Source organism: Coregonus clupeaformis, chromosome 3, assembly GCF_020615455.1.
Source record: "Coregonus clupeaformis isolate EN_2021a chromosome 3, ASM2061545v1, whole genome shotgun sequence".
NCBI lineage: Eukaryota > Metazoa > Chordata > Actinopteri > Salmoniformes > Salmonidae > Coregonus > Coregonus clupeaformis.
This window is the reverse complement of record NC_059194.1, coordinates 37,765,830-37,790,556: the sequence shown is the minus strand read 5'-3', so window position 1 is coordinate 37,790,556 and position 24,727 is coordinate 37,765,830. Positions and strand designations below refer to the sequence as shown.

Below are 24,727 nucleotides of genomic sequence, written 5' to 3'. Positions count from 1 at the left end.
TTATCCCTGATGTCCTTACACAGCTCTCTGGTCTTGGCCATTGTGGAGAGGTTGGAGTCTGTTTGATTGAGTGTGTGGACAGGTGTCTTTTATACAGGTAACGAGTTCAAACAGGTGCAGTTAATACAGGTAATGAGTGGAGAACAGGAGGGCTTCTTAAAGAAAAACTAACAGGTCTGTGAGAGCCGGAATTCTTACTGGTTGGTAGGTGATCAAATACTTATGTCATGCAATAAAATGCAAATTAATTACTTAAAAATCATACAATGTGATTTTCTGGATTTACAGACCTCTACATGCTTTGTAAGTAGGAAAACCTGCAAAATCGGCAGTGTATCAAATACTTGTTCTCCCCACTGTATGTTCTATGTGCTCTATTTCTATGCTTCCTGTTCTTAAGTTTAGGTTTTGCATATTATACTTTCGGTTTTGTACACCAGCTTCAAACAGCTGAAAATACAATCTTTGTGGTTATGGAAAATATATTTCACAGCGGTTTAGATGGTACAATGATTCTCTACACTATAGTTGCTTGTTTTGTCACATAAACTGAAATTAGGCGAACCAATATAATTGTAGCAACCAGGAAATGGCAGAGCGATTTCTGCATAGTGCATCTTTAATTATGTTGTTAGGTAAAGTGATCATTTTAACATCTATCTTTATTTTGGCAAAATAACAGGTGTTTTGGCGTCAAGTGTCAATAATAGAGATAAATGGAGGACTAGATGGATATAACTCATTTTAGTATATACACTGCCATTGAGGGCTTCCACCACTCAAAATTAGTCAACTAGGTGGGGATTCCTATGAGTTGGGAGTGGTCAGCCAATGATCAGAGAGCATTGTCTTCTTCAAATTAGGTTGCCCATGGTTTGTAAACCAAAGAATAAGGTAATATCCAGCCTGAGCCAAGACTTGGGCTGCACGATTTGGACGAAATAAAATAATTTCGGGTTCCTAACGGTGGAATTGTTTGGGTGGTTCTCTTGTTTAGTATACGTAGCTAGCGTTAAGTCACTTGGTTATTGTAAACCCTACAAAAAAACATTACTGTGACACGAGTGCCCACACTTTTGATTACGGCCATTGCCAGAGCCCCCTGTGTCCATAAAGGGCCAGGCTTCATCCAGGATATACAGTCTCAACAAAGCACAACTTAGTATGGAAGCTTGTCCATGTTTAAAGCCCCCCTCTTACCCCGCGCTCCACTGCGTTCACAGGGTTCAAGGGGTATATCAATATCCCCAGGGTGAGAGTAATAAATTGGGCGATTCGCTCTCTGTCCACATGGGTGCACAGTACGCTTTCACCAGGGCCAGGTGTTGTTCTGCAATATGGTCACGACAGACGGGTCCCACCAAGGGTGGGGAGAGCTGTGAGGGTTACTCAATTCGGGTAGAGTGGACGGTGTCGCAGAGAGCTCGGCATATCAATTACCTGGAATTTCTGACGATGTACTTGGTTCAAAGGCGCCTCCTCCTGCGTTTGTCGGGCTGGCATGTGCTGGTCAGATCTGACAACATGACGACGGTGGCATATATCAACAGGCAGGGGGGACACGGTCCCTCTCCTTCCTCACCTTGGCTCGCTCCCTGTTGCTCTGGAACAGTGCGCATTTGCTCTCAATTCGGGCGAAGCATGTTCCCGGTTGCCTCAACTTGGGAGTGGAGACTACATCCCTGGGTGGTAGCCCAGATATGGGACAGGTTCGGCAGGGCCAAAGTAGATCTTTACGCATCACGAGAAAATGCGCAGTGTCATCTGTTTTTCTCGATGAGGGACCCGAATGCGTACGCTCTGGTGTTTCCGCCAGTGGTTCTGATTCAGCCCTCGTTGGAGAGGGTGCACCAGGAGGGCTATAATTGGTTCTTGTGGCTCCCCGTTGGCCCAGGCAGCCGCATCTGGCGTGGTCAGGTCTGGGTGGTCTGCCATGGGCCATTTCATTTAGTATCCGTTGGGGTCGGGTTGAGGCATGAATATATTTCCCCATAGTATGTTGTACCGAAGTTGACTGACTGAAAGGGAAAGGGAACGTTATGACTGTAACTACTGTTCCCTGAAGGAGGGAAACGAGGTACAACAACTGTTTGGCCCCGCGCCGCCCATTTTACTATCGTTGTGGGGACATACAATTGATTTCCATAAAAAAATAATGTTTTCCATAGCCTAAACCTAACCCTTACCATAACCTTAACCCTAACCTTAACCCCTAATCCTAACCCTAACTCCTAACCCTAACCCCTAAAATAGCCTTTGTTATTTTCCTTGGTTTACTATCCTTGTGGGGACTTTTGGGGATCTTTGGTACCCACAAGGATAGTAATAGACACACGTACCAGATGGTGAAGTGACAGCATCGTGCTGGCGTCCTACTTTCAGCTGGTTAGTGTGCTCTATCTCCTGAATAGCAGCTATGTTGAGACTTACTGCTGCTGCCCTCTCTAGAATTCAGACCCTCATCTCGTGAACAGCACTCTCACAGCAGTCACTAGAAAGATGTAGTATAGTAGAAACACCATCTAGCCTACCATAAGGCAAGAGTGAGGTAATAGCATAGTGTTTACTACTGGTCAAGGTCACGCGGGAACGGAGTCACACTCCCACTAAATACAAACAGCCTTTTTTACAATCAGGGCCAAGTCTTAAGGCTATATATGTTCTCGTAGGCATTTGTTAGTGCTTTAATGCAATTTAATGCAAATACTAACTAGTAATTGTTCAAATATATTGTTCTTGCAAAAAACGGATTAGTGCTTGGTAACGGAGTCACAGCCAGTTAACATCTATTTTGGCGGGGTATATGCAAACCTGCATAACATGCAGTTCTTTAGTGATAACCAATTAATGTAACATATCCTCTGATAAAATACTTAGTTGACTATATCAACACCAATTTTGGTATCATTTGATGCAATATTTCATCATGAAAATACAGATAATCCAAAGAGATGTCCGGTAACAGTTTAAAACGTGCATAATAGCATATTGCAATAGCACATATGATCTTTCAATCTGTATTTCTAGGACAATTTCCTGATTGCAAGACTGAATGTGTCATGGAGCCAAATGGGAGTCATAAAATGCATCAAAATTATGTCAAGTAAGATGTATTGTTTCATTTCTGGGCAGCTGTGACTATCACCAAGCACTAATAAATGTTTTGCATTAAAGATATATTTGAACAATTACTTGTTAGTATTGCATTAAATCACTAACAAATACTGTACCTACAAATACTGTACATATATAGCATTAAGATTTGGCCCTGGTTATAAAAAATATATGGCCATTATTATAGCGGGAGTGTGACTCCATTACCGCATGGCCTTGCCCTTGTGTCATTGGTTTGAAGGGATATCAATCACAGAGGGGCAGTGCTTCGCCTTGCAAATTTAAAGGTGACAAGAGAGTGAGGGGATATTTATTAGGGGCGGGACGATACCAGTATCGCGATACTCGTTAGTATTCTGGCAAAGAAACAAAACATGAAGCGGACTTAACTTCTTTGGGAAAACAGCCCTAATGTTGGAAACAAACATTATGCAGTCATTCAGTCACATTTATTTATTTTCCAAGCTAAAACACACAATATTTTATACTGAACAAAAATATGAAAGCAACATGCAACAACTTCAACGATTTTACTCAGTTACAGTTCATATAAGGAAATCAGTCAATTTAAATAAATAAATAATGCCCTAATCTATGGATTTCACATGACTGGGCAGGAGCGCAACTTCTCAGTTTCATCAGCGGGTGGCTGTTCTCAGACAATCCTGCAGGTGAAGAAGCCGGATGTAGAGGTCCTGGGCTGGCATGGTTACACGTGGTCTGCGGTTGTGAGACCAGTTGGACGTACTGCCAAATTCTCTAAATTGACGTTGGAGGCGGCTTATGGTAGAGAAATGAACATTACATTCTCTGGCAACAGCTCTGGTGGACATTCCTGCAGTCAGCATGCCAATTGCACGCTCCCTCAAAATTTGAGACATCTGTGGCATTGTGTTGTGTGACAAAACTGCACATTTTAGAGTGGCCTTTTATTGTCCTCAGCACAAGGTGCACCTGTGTAATGATCATGCTGTTTAATCAGCTTCTTGATATGCCACACCTGTCAAGTGGATGGATTATCTTGGCAAAAGAGAAATGCTCACTAACAGGGATGTAGAGAAATTTGCGCACAACATTTTAGAGAAATAAGCTTTTTGTGCATATTGAAAAATTCGGGGATCTTTTATTTCAGCTCATGAAACATAGGATCAACACTTTACATGTTGCGTTAACGTTTTTGTTCAGTTTAGATACAGAGGTCGGTGAAAGGGCCGACCAAGAGTTCCACTATTTAGTTCCACAGCACTGAATAAGAAAAAAACTGAACACCCACCAAAAAACAACATTAGTGTTCAATGGGCTTAACCAAAGCCAGCGGGGAGGGGGAGGGCTTGACTGTTGGAGGTGTGCAATCCTTATAGGCACAAACCATCTGACTTCTCCTTTTATCCATTGTTAATAAGCCATAGCTTTTCATAGTTTAGGCTCCATTTTTTCACCTTGAATTTTGGATTATCAATCCCACTAATCCAGGCTGCTAATGCTTCCTGGTTTTGATGAACTCTGCCTTGAGGCCCTGTGCTCTTTGATAGGCAGCAATCAAAGTACAGTGCATTAAAAGCTGCGATGTGCTTGAGGTCTTGAAGTTCACTGCAAAGATGATGTACAGTATTTTTCCAGTGCAGAGTGAATGCTGTTGAGAGTTGTCTTAATTTTTTTTTAAGCTGCAGTGTGCTAGTACTCACTCTCTCCCTCACATGCATACTCACAACCCCCACCCCCTCCCCCCTCCCCCCTCCACACACACACAGCTGCTGAGGATTTCATACATCATTAAATGAACGTGCCACAATGTGCAAGAGAACAGAAATAGCACAAGCCTCCTGCGGGGCAAATGCCTCTGAGTGCTAGTACGGGAGTTGAGGGTCTCAGATAAAAAACAGGCCAGGGCTCGGCCACAGCAGATTGGTGCAGAGCCCTGTGACAAGCCATGGGGAGGCAAGGAGGGGGCGGTGAGTGGTGAGTGTGACTGCAACGTCACTCAAAGTGTTAAAGCCAGAGCGAACATGATGATGGTATCAAATCAGATCAAATTTGATTGGTTGCGTACACAGTTTAGCAGGTGTTATGGCGGGTGCAGCGAAATGCTTATGTTCCTAGTTCCAATCAATCAATTCAGTAAATGTCAGACAATCACACAATAATCCGAAATGTAAAAATCTTTTTAAAACATGTACAGCAGTAGGTACAGTGAGGGAAAAAAGTATTTGATCCCCTGCTGATTTTGTACGTTTTCCCACTGACAAAGAAATGATCAGTCTATAATTTTAATGGTAGGTTTATTTGAACAGTGAGAGACAGAATAACAACAAAAAAATCCAGAAAAATGCATGTCAAAAATGTTTTAAATTGATTTGCATTTTAATGAGGGAAATAAGTATTTGACCCCTCTGCAAAACATTACTTAGTACTTGGTGGCAAAACCCTTGTTGGCAATCACAGAGGTCAGACGTTTCTTGTAGTTGGCCACCAGGTTTGCACACATCTCAGGAGGGATTTTGTCCCACTCCTCTTTGCAGATCTTCTCCAAGTCCTTAAGGTTTCGAGCCTGACGTTTGGCAACTCGAACCTTCAGCTCACTCCACAGATTTTCTATGGGATTAAGGTCTGGAGACTGGCTAGGCCACTCCAAGACCTTAATGTGCTTCTTGAGCCACTCCTTTGTTGCCTTGGCCGTGTGTTTTGGGTCATTGTCATGCTGGAATACCCATCCACGACCCATTTTCAATGCCCTGGCTGAGGGAAGGAGGTTCTAACCCAAGATTTGCCGGTACATGGCCCCGTCCATCGTCCCTTTGATGCGGTGAAGTTGTCCTGTCCCCTTAGCAGAAAAACACCCCCAAAGCATAATGTTTCCACCTCCATGTTTGACGGTGGGTATGGTGTTCTTGGGGTCATAGGCAGCATTCCTCCTCCTCCAAACACGGCGAGTTGAGTTGATGCCAAAGAGCTCGATTTTGGTCTCATCTGACCACAACACTTTCACCCAGTTCTCCTCTTAATCATTCAGATATTCATTGGCAAACGGGCCTGTATATGTGCTTTCTTGAGCAGGGGGACCTTGCGGGCGCTGCAGGATTTCAGTCCTTCACGGCGTAGTGTGTTACCAATTGTTTTCTTGGTGACTATGGTCCCAGCTGCCTTGAGATCATTGACAAGATCCTCCCGTGTAGTTCTGGGCTGATTCCTCACCGTTCTCATGATCATTGCAACTCCACAAGGTGAGATCTTGCATGGAGCCCCAGGCCGAGGGAGATTGACAGTTATTTTGTGTTTCTTCCATTTGCGAATAATCGCACCAACTGTTGTCACCTTCTCACCAAGCTGCTTGGCGATGGTCTTGTAGCCCATTCCAGCCTTGTGTAGGTCTACAATCTTGTCCCTGACATCCTTGGAGAGCTCTTTGGTCTTGGCCATGGTGGAGAGTTTGGAATCTGATTGATTGATTGCTTCTGTGGACAGGTGTCTTTTATACAGTTAACAAACTGAGATTAGGAGCACTCCCTTTAAGAGTGTGCTCCTAATCTCAGCTCGTTACCTGTATAAAAGACACCTGGGAGCCATAAATCTTTCTGATTAAGAGGGGGTCAAATACTTATTTCCCTCATTAAAATGCAAATCAATTTATAACATTTTTGACATGCATTTTTCAGGATTTTTTTGTTGTTATTCTGTCTCTCACTGTTCAAATAAACCTACCATTAAAATTATAGACTGATCATTTCTTTGTCAGTGGGCAAACGTACAAAATCAGCAGGGGATCAAATACTTTTTTCCTGTATATAAATAGTATGTAAATATTATTAAAACCCTAGATTTGATATCCGAACCCCCGTGGAAATCGAATTAGCATAATAAATGAATCCCCGTTAAAATATGTCGGTTTAAGCTAGAGATATTAGTTTTTTTGCATTGGACACCACTTCCGCATCTGCGGTGATAGGTGACACAGCTAGAGCGGTGTTTGTCATACCATGAGACATCCTGAAATTTGGTCTTCTCACAAAATCGTCTGGCATATATATATATATATATATATATATATATATATATATATATATATATATATATATATATATATATATACACACACTACCGTTGAAAAGTTTGGGGTCACTTAGAAATTTATTTGTTTTCGAAAGAAAAGCAATTTTTTTGTCCATTAAAATAACATCAAATTGATCAGAAATACAGTATAGACATTGTTAATGTTGTAAATGGCTATTGTAGCTGTAAACGGCTGATTTTTTTATGGAATATCTACATAGGTGTACAGAGGCCCATTATCAGCAACCATCAGTCCTGTGTTCCAATGGTACGTTGTGTTTGCTAATCCAAGTTTATCATTTTAAAAGGCTAATTGATCACTAGAAAACCATTTTTCAATTATGTTAGCACAGCTGAAAACGGTTGTGCTAATTAAAGAAGCAATAAAACTGGCCTTCTTGAAACTAGTTGAGTATCTGGAGCATCAGCAATTGTGGGTTCGATTACAGGCTCAAAATGGCCAGAAACAAAGAACTCAACTATCCGGGAAAGATCATATTCAATTTGTTTGTAGCAAAGTGATGACATCTGTTGGCATCATCATGAAGATCAGTGGTTTAGTTCATCAGGCTTGCTTCCTAACTCTATACTATAGCTTCATTTACCCATACAGTGCATTCGGAAAGTATTCGGACCACTTCACTTTTTCCACATTCTGTTACATTACAGGCTTATTCTAAAATGGAATGTTATTCTTTTCATTAATTTACACACAATACAGTACAGTACTGTACAGTACATTGAGTAGAGCACACAGAGTACAGTACAATACAGCAGGGGTTCCCAAACTCTTTCATACTGGGCTCCCCTTGATCATTGGGGAACATCCCAGAATAGATTATTTCAAACTCAAGGTGCCAGGTCATAGTTGACACCCCATTCTTTCTGCAAACATCTTTGAATCTTAATTCGGAGCAGATGTTAAACAGAGTTTTTGGAAAATGTCATCGCATAAAAATATGATGGAGATTTTACCGTAATTCCGTTACCAAAATTTGCATCTGCACAGTTCTAATACTAAATTCGTTTTTGTATATTTTTCAGTGGTAATTCCATTACCGAGGAATTGCCCAACAGTAAACCTGCACAGTGGGTTCTGGGTCCTGATCGATGCAAGAGGTCTAGCCAGTCAGCAGGTTCAGAGTAGCAGCCCTGAGAGGGGAAGCAGAAAGTCTTCCTGCGCTGTAAATCTGAGGTGGAAATAGCAGAGCTTAGCTGCATGCCGGCCTTTCGGTCGGTTGGGTGGCGGGCGGACAGGTGGCGACACGTGCCGCCCGGTGTAAGTCCCGGTGTGAATCTGCCCAAGAGAGAGAGAGAGAAAGAGAGGACACCTGACAAAATCCCCAGCCATGACAAAGAGCAGGGGCTTTACCTGGGCTGGCTGTGGCCCAGTCAGTCTGACCTGGTCTGGCCTGACAGAGAGTAGAGGAAGGAGGGGGGAGCACAGTGCTCTCCCACTGAGCAGCACACACACACATCACCTTGCAGAGGAGAGGAGAGGTGTGAGGGTACCGGGGCCAGGCTTACAGCAGGTCTTTGTGGTACAGTATGTACAGGACACTGAGGTTAACAGTAGGGCCATACGGCTTAAATGCTGCTTATCTTGAAACCTGGAAACCAAAAGTGCCTCAGTGGCATTGATTAAGTTCAACATCTTGATACCTCCAAGATAAAACAAGATACCGAGCTCATTTTACAAATGGTGGAAGTTGAGGCACGATAAATCAAAATGACTTTTATACCCCCATCCTAGTGGCCCGGTATGATTTATGATATGAGAGGAGCCTGTAGGTTGACAGTAAGATGAAGGTGGTAAAAAAGCTAAGTGTGTGTGTGCGCACGGGGCAGGAAAACAGTGAGTGAATGAACACTACAGAGGATATGGGTAGGAACATGAAACGATCATGGCTCTTTGGAGCTGTGTGAGAGACAGCTTTATGATGCTACACACATTCACATGCCTTTGAAGGTCATTAAAATGTACGAGAGAAAAAAAAAAGGTCATTAAAACCACTACAGATGTAAGTAAAAGTCCAATGGTAACAGAGCGGACGCTTAAAATGACTTACAGCTGACCGGGTGGACACACATCCAAAGGGGGGCTGAGACACCTACAGTATGTGAGAGGAGCACCTATGTGAGAATGTTGTTAATTACAAGCTCATCCCTAAGCTCCGCACCCTGGGACTGAACACCTCCCTCCGCAACGCTGACCCCTCAGCATGGGGGCCCCTCAGGGTACGTGCTTGGCCTGCTCCTGTACTCCCTGTTCAACCACGACTCCAACACAAAAAGTTTGCTGAAGACACAACGGTGGTAGGCCTGATCATCAACAACGATGAGACAGCCTATAGGGAGGAGGTCAGTGAGGACAACAACCTTTCCTTCAACGTCAGCAAGACAAAGGAGCTGATCGTGGACTACAGGAAAAGGAGGGCCGAGCACGCCCCCATCCACATCGACAGGCTGTAGTGGAGCGGGTCAAGAGCTTCAAGTTCCTCGGTGTCCACATCACTAAGGAATTAATATGAGCCACACACACCAACATAGTCGTGAAGAAAGCACGACAATGCCTCTTCCCCCTCAGATCCTCAAATAGTTCTAAAGCTGCACCATTGAGAGCATCTTAGCTGGCTGCATAACCACTTCGTATGAGGAAACTGCTTGGCATCCGACTGTAAGGCGCTACAAAGGGTAGTGCGTACGGCTCAGTACATTTCTGGGGCCGAGCTCCCTGCCACCCAGGACCTCTATACCAGGCAGTGTCAAGAGGAAGGCCCTAAAAAACGTCAAAGACTCTAGCCACCCTAAGTCATAGACTGTTCTCTCTGCTACAACACGGCAAGCGGTACCGATGCCCCAAGTCTGGAACCAACTGGACCCTAAACACCTTCTACCCCCAAGCCATAAGACTGCTAAATAGTTAACCAAATAGCTATCTGCATTGAGCCCCCTTTGCACTAACTCTTTTGACTCATCACATACGCTGCTGATACTGCTTATTATCTATCCTGTTGCCTAGTCACTTTATCCCTACCTATATGTATATATCTACCTCAATTACCCCGTACCCCTGCACATCAACTCGGTACTGGTACCCTGTGAATATAGCCAGGTTATCATGACTTTTTATTTTTCTATCATTTTCTATTCTTCTCTCTGCATTGTTGGAAAGGGCCCGTAAGTAAGCATTTCACTGTTAGTCTACACCTGTTCTTTACGAAGCATGGGACAAATAAAACATTTGATTTGACGAGGGCGAGAGGGGGGTGAGACAAGGGGGAAATGTAGGGGAGGGGTGAGGATGTCTGAGGTGGGGTAGTGTCTGGGGAGAAGATTTTAGCAGTTTACTGAAATGTGTCAACAAGGAAAAAATATGAAACTAGCTGACCTGGGCCTATGGAAATGTGGGCTAGGAGGTGGGAAGAGGGAAGGAGAGGGGTTATGGTAAGACTTGCTGGGCCTGGACGGCAGAGTATCTCCAGCTAAACCCTGGGATAGCATGCTGATGATGTTGGGGCTGGGGGTGGAGCTGGGGGACTAGTATCTCCCTGAACACTATCCTTAAGAAGAAGAGCTCCTCTGAATAATACTATTGAGTGGAGGAGAACTGAAACCCTATACCCTTGTTTGGCTACAAAGCAACTACAGTCAGAGTAAAACTTTGAACAGCATATTAGTGGCTTATGAAAATAACTTGGGAGTCACAACAATTAGGGCTCTCCAAGGACTTGTGATCCAAGATAACACCTGAGATCAAGAAATGCAAGCCTTTCAGGCCAACAATTTCAAATGTATAGCCTACACAGTATGTCCTTGGTTATTGTTTGCTAGTTCTTACAGAGGGACATTGCTGAGCCATTCATTGATATTGGTAATATAATGTCAACTGATTATGTCTGATGAAATAAATATCCAGTCTTTCAATTTACCCCATAATAAAAAGAGAGAATAAGTAGTATACTTTCTGCAGACATTCTGAGGAGTCTACTGTGACATTTCAGTTACAAGCTCACATGCTACATTTTCCCCAATCATCTAGAGTAAATCTGCCAGAGCAGGGTTAGTGATGTCAGCATCTGGGATTCCAGAAGGTGACTGTTTATTTTTAGCTGGCACAATTTGTGTGCAGTGCACTGCGAGAGATTACGTGTGCGTGTGTAGTTGAGAGAGCGATTCAGTTTGCGAGTAAGAGAGGGAAATGGAGAGGAAAAAGAGAGGGGAGAGAAAGATAGAAATCCCACATAGGTGCCTACTACTGAAATATATAAAACGCAACATGTAAAGTGTTGGTTCATGAGCTGAAATAAAGGATCCCAGAATTGACTATACACACAAAAAATGTTTTTCTGTAAAATGTTGTGCACAAATTTGTTTACATCTCTGTTAGTGAACATTTCTCCTTTGCCAAGATAATCCATCCAACTGACAGGTGTGGCATATCAAAAAGCTGATTAAACAGCATGATCATTACACAGGTTCACCTTGTGCTGGGGACAATAAAAGGCCACTCTAAAATATCACACAACACAATGCCATAGAGGTTACAAGTTTTGAGGTAGCGTGCAATTGGCATTCTGACTGCAGCATTGTCCACCAGAGCTGTTGCCAGAGAACTGAATGTTAATTTCACTACCATAAGCCGCCTCCAACGTCGTTTTTGAGAATTTGGCAGTACGTCCAACCGGCCTCACAACCGCAGACCACGTGTAACCACACCAGCCCAGGACCTCCACATCAGGCTTCTTCACCTGAGGAATCGTCTAAGACCAGCCACCCGGACAGCTGATGAAACTGAGGAGTATTTCTGTCTGTAATAAAGCCCTTTTGTGGGGGAAAAACTCATTCTGATTGGCTGGGCCTGGCTCCCAAGTGGGTGGGCCTATGCCCTCCCAGGTTTATATTTTTGTTCAGTATATATACAGTGATATTAAAAGGACGAGCACGAGAGGGATAGAAAAGGGAGGGAGAGAGTGACGGAGTGAGCAATGGTGACACAGCTTAAAGGCTCTAGCCTAGCCTAGCGTGACCGATCATATTATTTGTGGGTCAGTCTTTGACACCCTTCAGCTGACTGAGGGACATTCATGTACCATTCTCAAGTGTCCATCCAACACAAATATTTGTTTCAGAGGAAGGAGACAAATATTTGCCAGAAGATTCATCTTTAGTTCAATAAATGTCAAAACAAGGTAATGACTAAAACAGGATATTGGGAGCATTACCCATCCTAAACCGGTATCATATCACCCACCACATATTTCCTGCTTCTCAGTCTACATGTAGTAGATTTGCTTTGGCAGACATCGAAATTACACACCAGGGATTGCGAGGCATTTACTTGCCAAGTGCTCTTAAAAGCTCTCTCACAATCACAAGTTTACTTTACAAAACCATGAAAGACAGGCAGCTTCTCTTTTGAGGTTGTCTTATATACCGAACACAGTTCACAGACAAGGACATAGGTCTACCACACACACACCCAGAGACAGACACACACAACATGCAATTTCGCTAATGGAATTGGGATCACCTCCAAATACGCCCCCATACTCTGTCTTTACAATTTAATGCTGAATGATGTCCAGGTGAGATAGCAAGTAACTTAGAAAACGCAAAAAGTTTCAGCTTCCTCAGTCTTTGGGTTCATGTTATGATTTCCCCCTTCAATCTGAATCCAGGTGACATGCAATAAAAGCTGGGGATGCATTTCTGCCTGTGTGATGTTCCTAGTTTACGGTAGCATAGACCAATGCATTTACTTAAATTTTGTATGTTCTTTGCAGTGAAAGGCTCGGGGTACAAGGCAGTATTAATGTAAGTTTGCAACCTTGTACCAACCCAATCAACAATGAGGTCCTGATTAATGCAGGGGCTTACAGGGGCTGAGGCCCTGGGGCCTAAGCCCGTAGGGGGCCCATGAGGCAGAGAAAAATTGAAATGTATATCAATATATATATATATATATTTTTTTTTACTGCAACCACCAACCATAGGAGCCCACTGAGTGTAGATAGCCTGCTGCCGATCTGCTAATCATCAGATGGGGGGAGGAGTGGAGGTAGGGGGCCCACGTGTGTAACTGGGGGGTCCTGCCTTGGCTGGGTAGCTGATTCAGTGCCACCCCATCTCGCGGGCAAAGGTGCAATCTACACATTTTGTCATGGGGCGTAGAGAACATTTTGCAGTTTTAAAGCAAGTTTTCTGCAATTCTACACATTTTGCCCTGACTTATGCCATGTTAATGATATATGTGTGAGAGTGACTAACAAAATCAATGGGGGCCCCCTGGAGGTCAGAGCCCCTGGGCTTATGCCCTGCGTGCCCGGTCGGTATTCGGCCATGATTACTACAAGTTTAGATAGCTGGCTAGACTAACTTACCAATCAAAAAATGGTTAGCTGACATGGCTATTTGAGTGACTGTCAGTGACTGACATAACAACAGAAAAACTGCTGACACCAGGGCTCAAGACTAACCTTTTCCATCACCTTCTCAGAATCGCCCGGATTGCAATTTCAACCGTCCTAAACTGAACATTAAATTACTTGTTTAAAAAATATAGATGTTTTGAAATGCCAATACGGGTCTAGGACCTACGTCATTGACTGTGATTTAAAAGTAGGCTAAGAGTAGGCCTACTAAATAAATAAATGATGCTGTCAAATGAGTCAAAAATTCACAGGTTTCAGATTATAATTTTTTTTAGGAATAATCTAAAAAATTTAGATTTTTAAGTGTATTTACTCTTTAATTCAAGTGCACAGGCACCTAGCACTATTTTGTTAGCGGTGTTTCTGTAGCACACATGAAATGGAGTTTGCAAAACAAATTGCCACTGGATTTATACAAATAATCATGATATCATTCTCCCAGGTAGGCATAGGCTACTTTGTCACTTGTCACCTTAACTGAGAAGGTTTTGGGAAAGCCTTTCCATCTACCAGAAGACGGTTAGGCTAGGCCTATCATTAGCATCACTATATTTTTCCTGTTCCTAAATTGTTTGAAAGCTGGACGATTTATTTCATATTTTGAGGCAGCAGGCATGCTTTGCCTTGCTTCAAAGTAGCCTAGCCAAAATCCGACCATAGTTGAGGGAAATATTTAATAAACACTTCCTCATATGCGCTCTCCTGTTCTCATGGATCGCGTTGTGTTTCAAAATCCAACATTTTCAAAAACGCAGACCCTCCAAAAATCTGCTTTTTAATAGATTTCACCTGCGTTCTAATTAAACAAATGGACAATAAATACATGGGTCCACTCAGTGTTCTAGAATGCAGGAAAATTTGGTTCAAGAGGGTGCTATGTGAAAACGTAGTTTGCTTTACCCTATGGCAATATAATCCCATACAATAATCATTCATTTGAATGATATTATAGCCGTAATATGCTTGTAGCCTACTCGACAGTGTTGATGAAATACAGGTATGTTGGAAAAATGACAAACTCGCGACACGCATCTGATTAATTCATTATGAATAGGATTTATTTGATTTCATTCTTTTACATTCTTCATTGTAACCACAATGTAACAAATAATCATACTCCGGTTCGAACTATAGCAAACAAACTAGTGTGAAAATTATGTGTGAAAAACACAGAATTCTGCATTACTGCACCCCTGGTTCAATTGGTTTAAATCAACTTTATTTAATTGTCTAGCACCCAAAGGTATTATCCTAGTCATATTAGCAACCCATGATAGTTGTTTCATCTTTAGATCTCCCCTCTTTTTGAAATTCTCACGGATATTTCCATTTCTGTCTATGAAACCGCTCAGCATGTACAGTGCACATTTTAGAACGTTTTTTTTCCTGCAAATTGAATTTTTTAACAATCATACTTGTGCACATTGCTGCCCTTAAAATGTGAAGAAATAATAGTTTATCAACATTTTAAGCTAAACATTCTGATCTATTCCATCAGTCTTATTATGGTTTAACATTTTTGGATGTAGGCTAACTGTGGTTGTATGAATTTTGGATCTATCATCCTAGGACTGTCCCAGAGTCTGTTTTGAACCATCCCAGACATATATTTTTTCATCCGGGATGATGGGACGATCTCCATTTAGAGAGCCCTGGCTGATGCACACAAAAAAAAATAATCAATTGCACCTTGTATCCTACTTTTCTAACTCTCAACAGTAAATTGAGATCCCGACTCAGTTCCAAAGTGGTGCACTATATAGGGAATAGGGTGCCATTTTGGACGCAGATTAGTGGCCAGAGCAGGAGATGCAGCTAAACTGGAACCCCCCATATATACAGTGAGGGAAAAAAGTATTTGATCCCCTGCTGATTTTGTACGTTTGCCCACTGACAAAGAAATGATCAGTCTATAATTTTAATGGTAGGTTTATTTGAAAAGTGAGAGACAGAATAACAACATCAAACATCCTGAAAAACGCATGTCAAAAATTTGATAAATTGATTTGCATTTTAATGAGGGAAATAAGTATTTGACCCCCTCTCAATCAGAAAGATTTCTGGCTCCCAGGTGTCTTTTATACAAGTAACAAGCTGAGATTAGGAGCACACTCTTAAAGGGAGTGCTCCTAATCTCAGTTTGTTACCTGTATAAAAGACACCTGTCCACAGAAGCAATCAATCAATCAGATTCCAAACTCTCCACCATGGCCAATACCAAAGAGCTCTCCAAGGATGTCAGGGACAAGATTGTAGACCTACACAAGGCTGGAATGGGCTACAAGACAATCGCCAAGCAGCTTGGTGAGAAGGTGACAACAGTTGGTGCAATTATTCGCAAATGGAAGAAACACAAAAGCACTGTTAATCTCCCTCCGCCTGGGGCTCCATGCAAGATCTCACCTTGTGGAGTTGCAATGATCATGAGAACGGTGAGGAATCAGCCCAGAACTACACAGGAGGATCTTGTCAATGATCTCAAGGCAGCTGGGACCACAGTCACCAAGAAAAAACATTTGGTAACACACTACGCAAAATCAGCAGGGGATCAAATACTTTTTTCCCTCACTATATATATATATATATATATATATATATATATATATATATATATATATATGGGGGGTCCATATATATTTGAAGTTATACTTCAAATGTATAACCTCAAATTAAACCAAATAGTTTCAGTTAAATGTTCTGCCAACTTACAAGCAAATACTTGGAATGTATTGTTACAAATCAACTTCCAAGGTTGCTAGCCAACTAGCCTGCTAATGTTAGCCCTACTAGCCTGCTAACGTTAGCCCTACCAGCCTGCTAATGTTACGTTAGCACTACATGAGTCAGCCAGTTGCTATCAACACCTAGCTTACAGCTAAAGTATGACAAAGTTTTGGAATTATATAACACATTTAACCAGTTATCAAAGAATGTTTGCTATATGCAGTTATCTTAGCCTGCAAGATAGCCAGCCAGCTAATGTTAGCTATTTAGCCAACTAGCTATTAGCCTAGCCAGCCTAGCTAACCACCACGATTATGGTCGGCAAGTTAAAGCCCAACTACCGGAGACCAGCTAAAACAAAACTAACACAACTAAAACATAATCACAGATCAAAGCAAAGAGAGAGCAGAGACTTACAGATTGGGGCCCATCCAATGGTAACATTTTAAAAGCGTGCAGGCTGAATTAGCTTCACCGGCCAATGGAGAGTCAGGGAAATCCCAAATAGATAGATTTCAGATGTCTGTCAGCTAGCGCGCTAGCACTAAGCCAAGGTGAAAAAAGTTACAAAACTCCTGTAGCCTACTTTTACCAGAGAACATGACGAAAAGTTGACAAAACAAAAAGGAGAACAGACGAGGTACTACAAAATTAGAGCAAGCTGGTATGATTTTCTCTTTCGTTTTGAGCCCACGGGAAGAAGGCACCAGAGGCTAACGGGTTCTCACTAGATAACACAGCCACAAAGTCTGTGAAGAGCACGCTGCATGGCCGCACGTGCCCCATCTGCTTCTTGTTTACATCCCACTTCCTGTGATTGGTGGATTGTAGCTCACCACCACCAATGTTTTGTCTGGAATGTAATACATGCTAGCATGGCTAGTTTGAGTTAGGAACCGAGCTAGCATATGAACTCGGTAGCACAGAGTAGATCCTCCATATGACGCTGAGAAACAGTGCATTGTGGGTAGTCTAGAAGATATCCGAAGATATCCGTAAATATGTAATAACCCAAAAACATAACTATGTTTGTACTTATAGGTAACCAGATCGTGACTACAACTAAGTTACCAAGTCTTTGACCACACTGTGTTGCTACATTGGTGAGTAAAAACTCATGCTTCCTACCCTTTAATACCACCACTGGTGTACTACTCCTATTGCTCAAAAAATACAAACGGTTCACATGATGCCTTCACACACCGAGGAATAGTCTGTATGTTGTCACTTGTCTGCTTTGCTGCACGATTACTGCCCTATCTTGGTCAGGTCGCTATGGTAAAAGAGAATATGTTCTCAATGATTTACCTGGTTAAATAACAAATACAATAAAAATAGTTTTGCCAATATCTATGATCATTTATTATTAATTTGATATATGCGTGAATATGCTTGTCATGTATCTCAACTGCCAGGCCGCTGTATTGTGTATTCTGTTCTTCCTATGTGTGACGCTACTGTAGCTGCTGGCTCTCAGACTGTCCTGACGCACACAGAAAACCGTTGACTGACAAAAATGTAGCGAAAATGGCCTGGCTCTGATTCCCCGGTCATTTATTCTAATTTGAGGTATTTTTCCTCCAAATCATATTCATTTCCAACAATGGCCATGTAATTTACCCTCTGACCTGCTGTGTTGCTAGGCAACGAGAAGAGGGCTTGAATCAATGCGAGGCTTGGCGGTCCTCGACTCAGCCTCCATTCAGCCCTTCTCTATGGGCTCCTTCAGGCTGAAAATACACTGCCTCTCCTTTTCTCTGCCATTCTCAGGCCACCTAACGTACACTGACTTTACAAACATTAAGAACACCTGCTGTTTCCATGACATAGACTGACCAGGTGAATCCAGGTGAAAACTATGATCCCTTATTGATGTCACTTGTTAAATCCACTTAGACCACTTAAATCCACTTAGACCACTGCGCCGAGTGGCGCAGTGGTCTAAGGCACTGCATCGCAGAGCTAGCTGTGCCACTAGAGATCCTGGTTTGAATCCAGGCTCTGTCGTAGCCGGCCGCGACCGGGAGACCCATGGGGCGGCGCACAATTGGCCCAGCGTCGTCCAGGGTAGGGGAGGGAATGGCCGGCAGGGATGTAGCTCAGTTGGTAGAGCATGGCGTTTGCAACGCCAGGGTTGTGGGTTCGATTCCCACGGGGGGCCAGTATGAAAAAATTATAAAATAATGTATGTACTCACTAACTGTAAGTCGCTCTGGATAAGAGCATCTGCTAAATGACTAAAATGTAAATGTAAAATCAGTGTAGATGACGGGGAGGAAACAGGTTAAAGAAGGATTTTTAAGCCTTGAGACAATTGAGACCTGGATTATGTATGTGTGCCATTCAGAGGGTGAATGGGCAAGACAAAAGTTTTAAGTGCCTTTGAATGGGTTATGGTAGTAGGTGCCAGGCGCACCGGTTTGTGTCAAGAACTGCAACACTGCTGGGTTTTTCACACTCAACAATGTCCCATGTGTATCAAGAATGGTCTACCACCCAAAAGACATCCAGCCAACTTGACACAACTGTGGGTAGCAACTGGGGGGGTGTGCAACTCAATATTAGGAAGGTGTTAGGATGGGTTTGTCTATGGGTTTGTGTCAGCTCTGCTCCCCACATTAACGAGCAGTAATTAAATCAACCAAGGGTCGGCCCGCTTAAAACATTATTCGAATGGATGAAACAAAACAGAATACCCTGGCACTGTAGAGTGGCAATGCATTCTGGGATGTGTGGTTCTATGGGGGGGGCTACAACCTCTGCTGAAAATAAACACTGGAGGTTGTATTTTTCCTTTGATAAGCTACATAAAAAATGGCCTACTGCTGAATATGAATCAAACTAGGGCACTCTTTTTTCATGGATTGTAGGTTATTTTCTCTGGCACAGGTGGTTGACTACATTGACAGTGCTGTTTCACAAGCATTACAAGCATGTTTAGCTGGTGTTATCTGACCCTGATCCTGCCTGGTCCATATTATTCTCATCCCAAGATTCAGACAAAGGCCTCTGCACCATCTGATTCAACCCTATATCTAATTAGCCTACTGAATCATACCAACTAACTCAGCCTTATGACACAATCATACCATTCTTGACTGATGCTCAGCTGATAGTCTTCTTTACTATCATGAAAAATCATGGTAGTCAATCTAAATAATGATGTCATCATGTGATATATTGCTTGGCCCATCTTTAATAACGGAGACACATTGTAATTTGTAAAGCAAATAATAGGCTATGATGACATATTTCAAGACAAACAAGCACCCCTCCTGGAAAAATAAACACCCACATCATCACACTTTACTACAGTACAAACAGCAAAACACACACACACACAGACATACACAGAGCGAGCCGTAGTAACTAGCTCCATGGTACACAGTACGGCACGGCACACAGCAGAGCAGAGCGCTGGCTGAGAGACCCACCTGATGTCAAGTACCCCCGGGGGGACTGGCAGATGTACTGAGGGGGGTAGTGTTTGTGGAGGCGGTAGTCCTTCTCGCTGCGTGACCGGGTGCGCTCTGAAGCCCGGTCTGAGAAATCCGAGCAGGGCCAGGCCCGACGCAGGGTGGTGCTACGTGTCTTCTTCATGGGGAGGCAGGGAGGGAGGGTTAGGCTGACCTCCTGAGGGTTGTTGTTACCCCGTGTCCCCACATCCACCCTGGGGGAGGACCCCTCAACCACACCTCTGTGGTCCAGATACACCTCAGCCGAGGTCAGGCTGGAGACATGGCAGCAGACAGATAGAGCTAGGACACTGACGTAGTATTACACTCCCTCGTCCTCTATCGCTCCGTCTTGCTCCCTGCTACACACACGCATACACACCACACACCCAAAGACACACGGCACGATCTCACAGACAAACAGTGGTAATGCTAGCCCTGCTGCTCCGGCAGAAATAGAAGGATGTGGGAAGGTCCCCTTCCTTTCCTTTTCCTTGAGTGATCCAAAAGCAGAGGCAGCGTCCAGAGATGAATTACCCTCCACCGTCTGCCATTAATCCAGGCTTATAGCCTCCAGCTTCACGTGTGACCAGAGACAAACGAATGATGTGGCCTCACAACCACCAGAGGAGGGAGCGGGAAACGATAGAGGAGGGAGGGGTTGGTGAGGGTGGTTTTGGTTTGTCAAAAGGAGGTTTGGGGGTTGAGGGGTTGTGGGTGGGATTGGGGGGGGGGCAGCGTGAGAGACCCTGAGATCCAGACAATAGCTCAATTCAGCGCGGGTGGGAGGGCTTGGATAACCGCGAGTCGTGAACACAAAAGAGGCAAAACAAATGAGAGCTGCAGCCAGGGGAGGGCTGTACAGAGCCAGTGTCACTCACCGTCTCACTGGTCTCCCGGAGGAAAGCTTTGTGCCGTGCTGTGGGCCTTACGCTAAGCCAAACAGCAAATGAACAAACAAAAGCCCAACCCTCCTTTCCTCTAATCAAAATCGAATCAGAGAAATCAATGAAGCCACTGTGCAGAAAAAGCGCTCCTTCTTCATCAGTAGCAGGCAATCCTCTGTTAAAACGGGTCCATCCACAGCCGCAGCTTTTTCTCCTTCAGAAAGGGTGTGTAGTGAGCAAGCGTCTCTACGCTCTCTCTCCCCGTGTGTGGATGGATTGATGATGGAGGATTTGAGCTTGATACCCCTTCTTTTTACAGTCATTGTTTGATACACACGAGCGAGTGGATAAGAAAAACACACATGGGCGCGCAGGGAAGAGAAAAAAAACACCCAGCCAGTGCTTACAAGCTGAAAGCAAAGCGTTTCTCCTTCCCTTTTTTATTTCTGTTTTTCTCCTCCAGCCGTCAGTGTGGCAGTCTCTCTCTCTCTTTCTCCCTGCCACTCGCTCGCCGGCTGTGTTGTTGTCCTGAACATCTCTTCTGCTCACAGATCAGGCGTTCTGGAAGAGGAGTGGGTAGGGGAGGGAGGGAGACAGAGAGGGGGGAGCAGGGAGCCAGTCAATCAGCCCACCTGTCCCATGCTAATAGGGGAGCTGTTTTGCGTTAGATGTGCTGATCCTGTCAAGCTTTGCATTTCAATGTTGAAACCCTTTTAGGCTCCCACAGCCCCCCTGGCTCCCAGCCTAGCCTATGAGTGAGGAGCTGGTCGGTTATTTACATACAAAGCTGCACAATTTACAGATGATTCTGAAATTATTCATACCCCTTGACTTTTTCCACATTTTGTTACATTACAGCATTATTCTAAAATGGATGAAATTTCATTTTTTCCTCATCAATCTACACACACTAGCCGATAATGACAAAGCAAAAACAGGTTTTTATAAATTTTAGTGAAGTTATAAAAAAATATAAAAGCTGAAACATTACATTTACATAAGTATTCAGAACCTTTACCCAGTACTTTGTTGAAGCACCTTTGGCAGCGATTACAGCCTCGAGTCATCTTGGGTATGACGCTACAAGCTTGACACACCTGTTTTTGGGGAGTTTCTCCCATTCTTCTCTGCAGATTCTCTCAAGCTCTGTCAGGTTGGATGGGGAGCGTCGCTGCACAGCTATTTTCAGGTCTCTCCAGAGATGTTTGATTGGATTCAAGTCCGGGCTCTGGATGGGCCACTCAAGGACATTCAGAGTCTTGTCCCGAAGCTACTCCTGCGTTGTCTTAGCAGTGTGCTTAGGGTCGTTGTCCTGTTGGAAGGTTGTCCTCTGGAACAGGTTTTCATCAAGGATCTGTCTGTACTTTGCTCCGTTCATCTTTCCCTCGATACTGACTAGTCTGAAAAACATCCCCACAGCATGATGCTGTCACCACCATGATTCACCGTAGGGATGGTGCTAGGTTTCCTCCAGAAGTGACACTTGGCATTCTGGACAAAGAGTTCAATCTTGGTTTCATCAGACCAGAGAATCTTGTTTATCATGGTCTGAATCTCCAAGCGGGCTGTCATGTGCCTTTTAATGAGGAGTGGCTTCCATCTGGCCACTCTACCATAAAGACCTGATTGGTGGAGTGCTGCAGAGATGGTGGTCCTTCTGGAAGATTCTCCCATCTCCACAGAGGAACTCTGGGGCTCCTTCAGAGTGACCATCCGGTTCTTGGTGACCTCCCTGACCAAGGCCCTTCTCCCCCGATTGCTCAGTTTGGCCGGGCGGCCAGCTCTAGGAAGAGTCTTGGTGGTTCCAAACTTCTTCCATTTAAGAATGATGTAGGCCACTGTGTTCTTGGGGACCTTCAATTATGCAGACATTTTTTGGTGTTCTTCCCCAGATCTGTGCCTTGACACAATCCTGTCTCGGAGCTCTACGGACAATTCCTTCGACCTCATGTGCTTAGAGCGTTGTCCTGTTGGAAGGTTGTCCTCTGGAACAGGTTTCCCTCAAGAATTTCCCTGTATTTAGCGTCATCCATTATTCCTTCAATTCTGACCAGTTTCCCAGTCCCTGCCAATGAAAAACAGGGACTGGGAAATCTTTGGTCTCTTTGTTGCCTCTCTGATTAATGCCCTCCTTGCCTGGTCCGTGAGCTTTGATGGGCGGCCTTCTCTTGGCAGGTTTGTTGTGGTGCCATACTCTTTCCATTTTTTAATAATGGATTAAATGGTGCTCCGTGGGATGTTCAAAGTTTCTGATATTTTTTGTCCCTGACCTGTTTGGAGAGCTCCTTGGTCTTCATATTCCCTTGCTTAGTGGTGTTGTAGACTCTGGGGCCTTTCAGAACAGGTGTATATATACTGAGATCATGTGACAGATCATGTGACACTTAGATTGCACACAGGTGGACTTTATTTAACTAATTATGTGACTTCTGAAGGTAATTGGTTGCAACATATCTTATTTAGGGGCTTCATAGCAAATGGGGTGAATACATATGCACGCACCACTTTTCCATTATAAATTTTTTAGCAAGTAATTTTTTTTCATTTCACTTCACCAATTTGGACTATTTTGTGTATGTCCATTACATGAAATCCAAATAAAAGTCCATTTAAATTACAGGTTGTAATGCCAAGAGTGTGCAAAGCTGTCATCAAGGCAAAGGGTGGCTATTTGAAGAATCTCAAATATAACATATATTTTGATTTATTTAACACCTTTTGGGTTACTACATGATTCCATATGTGTTATTTCATAGTTTTGATGTCTTCACTATTTTTCTACATTGTAAAAAATAGTAAAATTAAAGAAAAACCCTTGAATGTGTAGGTGTGTCCAAACTTTTGACTGGTACTGTATACATATATACTGAACAAAAATATAAGCACAACATGCAACAATTTTATAGAGTTACAGTTCATATAAGGCAATCAGTCAATTTAAATAAATTCATTAGGCCCTAATATATGGATTTCACATGACTGGGCTGGGACGCAGCCATGGGTGGGCCTGGGAGGGCATAGGCCCAAACACTTGGGAGCCAGGCCCAGCCAATCAGAATGAGTTTCTCCCCCACAAAAGGGCTTTATTACAGACAGAAATACTCCTCAGTTTCATCAGCTGTCCGGGTGGCTGGTCTCAGACGATACCGCAGGTGACGAAGCCGGATGTGGAGGTCCTGGGATGTACTGCCAAATTCTCTAAAACGACGTTGGAAGCGGCTTATGGTAGAGAAATTAACATTACATTCTCTGGCAACAGCTCTGGTAGACATTCCTGCAGTCAGCATGCCAATTGCATTCTCCCTCAAAACATCTGTGGCATTGTGTTGTGTCACACACAAAACTGCACATTTTAGAGTGGCCTTTTATTGTCCCTAGCACAAGGTGCACCTGTGTAATGATCATGCTGTTTAATCAGCTTCTTGAAATGCTACACCTTTCAGGTGGATGGATTATCTTGGCAAAGGAGAAATGCTCACTAACAGGGACGTAAACAAATTTGTGCAAACAATTTGAGAGAAAAATGCTTTTTGTGCATATGGAACATTTCTGAGATCTTTTATTTCAGCTCATAAAATATGGGACCAACACTTTACATGTTGTGTTTATATTTTGGTTCAGTATATACTATTTATATATACTATTTTCACATTTTGTTGTGTTACAGCTTGAATTTAAAATGGATTACATTGAAATTGTTTGTCACTGGCCTACACACAATACCCCATAATGTCAAAGTGTAATTATATTTTTTGCCATTTTTACAAATTAATTAAAAATGAAAAGTTGAAATGTCTAGAGTTAATACGTATTCAACCCCTTTGTTATGGAAAGCCTAAATAAGTTCAGGAGTAAAAATATGCTTAACAAGTCACATAATAAGTTGCATGGACTCACTCTGTGTGCATAAATAGTGTTTAACATGATTTTGGAATGACTAACTCATCTATGTACCCCACACACACAATTATCAGTAAGGTCCCTCAGTCAAGCAGTGAATTTCAAACACAAATTCAACCACAAAAACCAGGGAGGTTTTCCAGTGCCTCGCAAAGAAGGGCACCTA

General features: G+C 43.2%; 1 protein-coding gene across 1 annotated transcript in view; it reads right to left on the bottom strand.

Annotated features, from left to right (window-relative positions):
- LOC121545023 (storkhead-box protein 2-like) overlaps window positions 1-21,214 on the bottom strand; it is an 82,088-nt gene extending 60,874 nt beyond the window's left edge. Inside the window, exon 1 of the mRNA XM_045208412.1 lies at window positions 19,754-21,214. Within this exon, the coding sequence (XP_045064347.1) occupies window positions 19,754-19,919 (166 nt within the window). The 5' untranslated portion in view covers window positions 19,920-21,214. The remainder of the gene's footprint in view (window positions 1-19,753) is intronic.
- Between the last annotated feature and the right edge of the window lie 3,513 nt (window positions 21,215-24,727).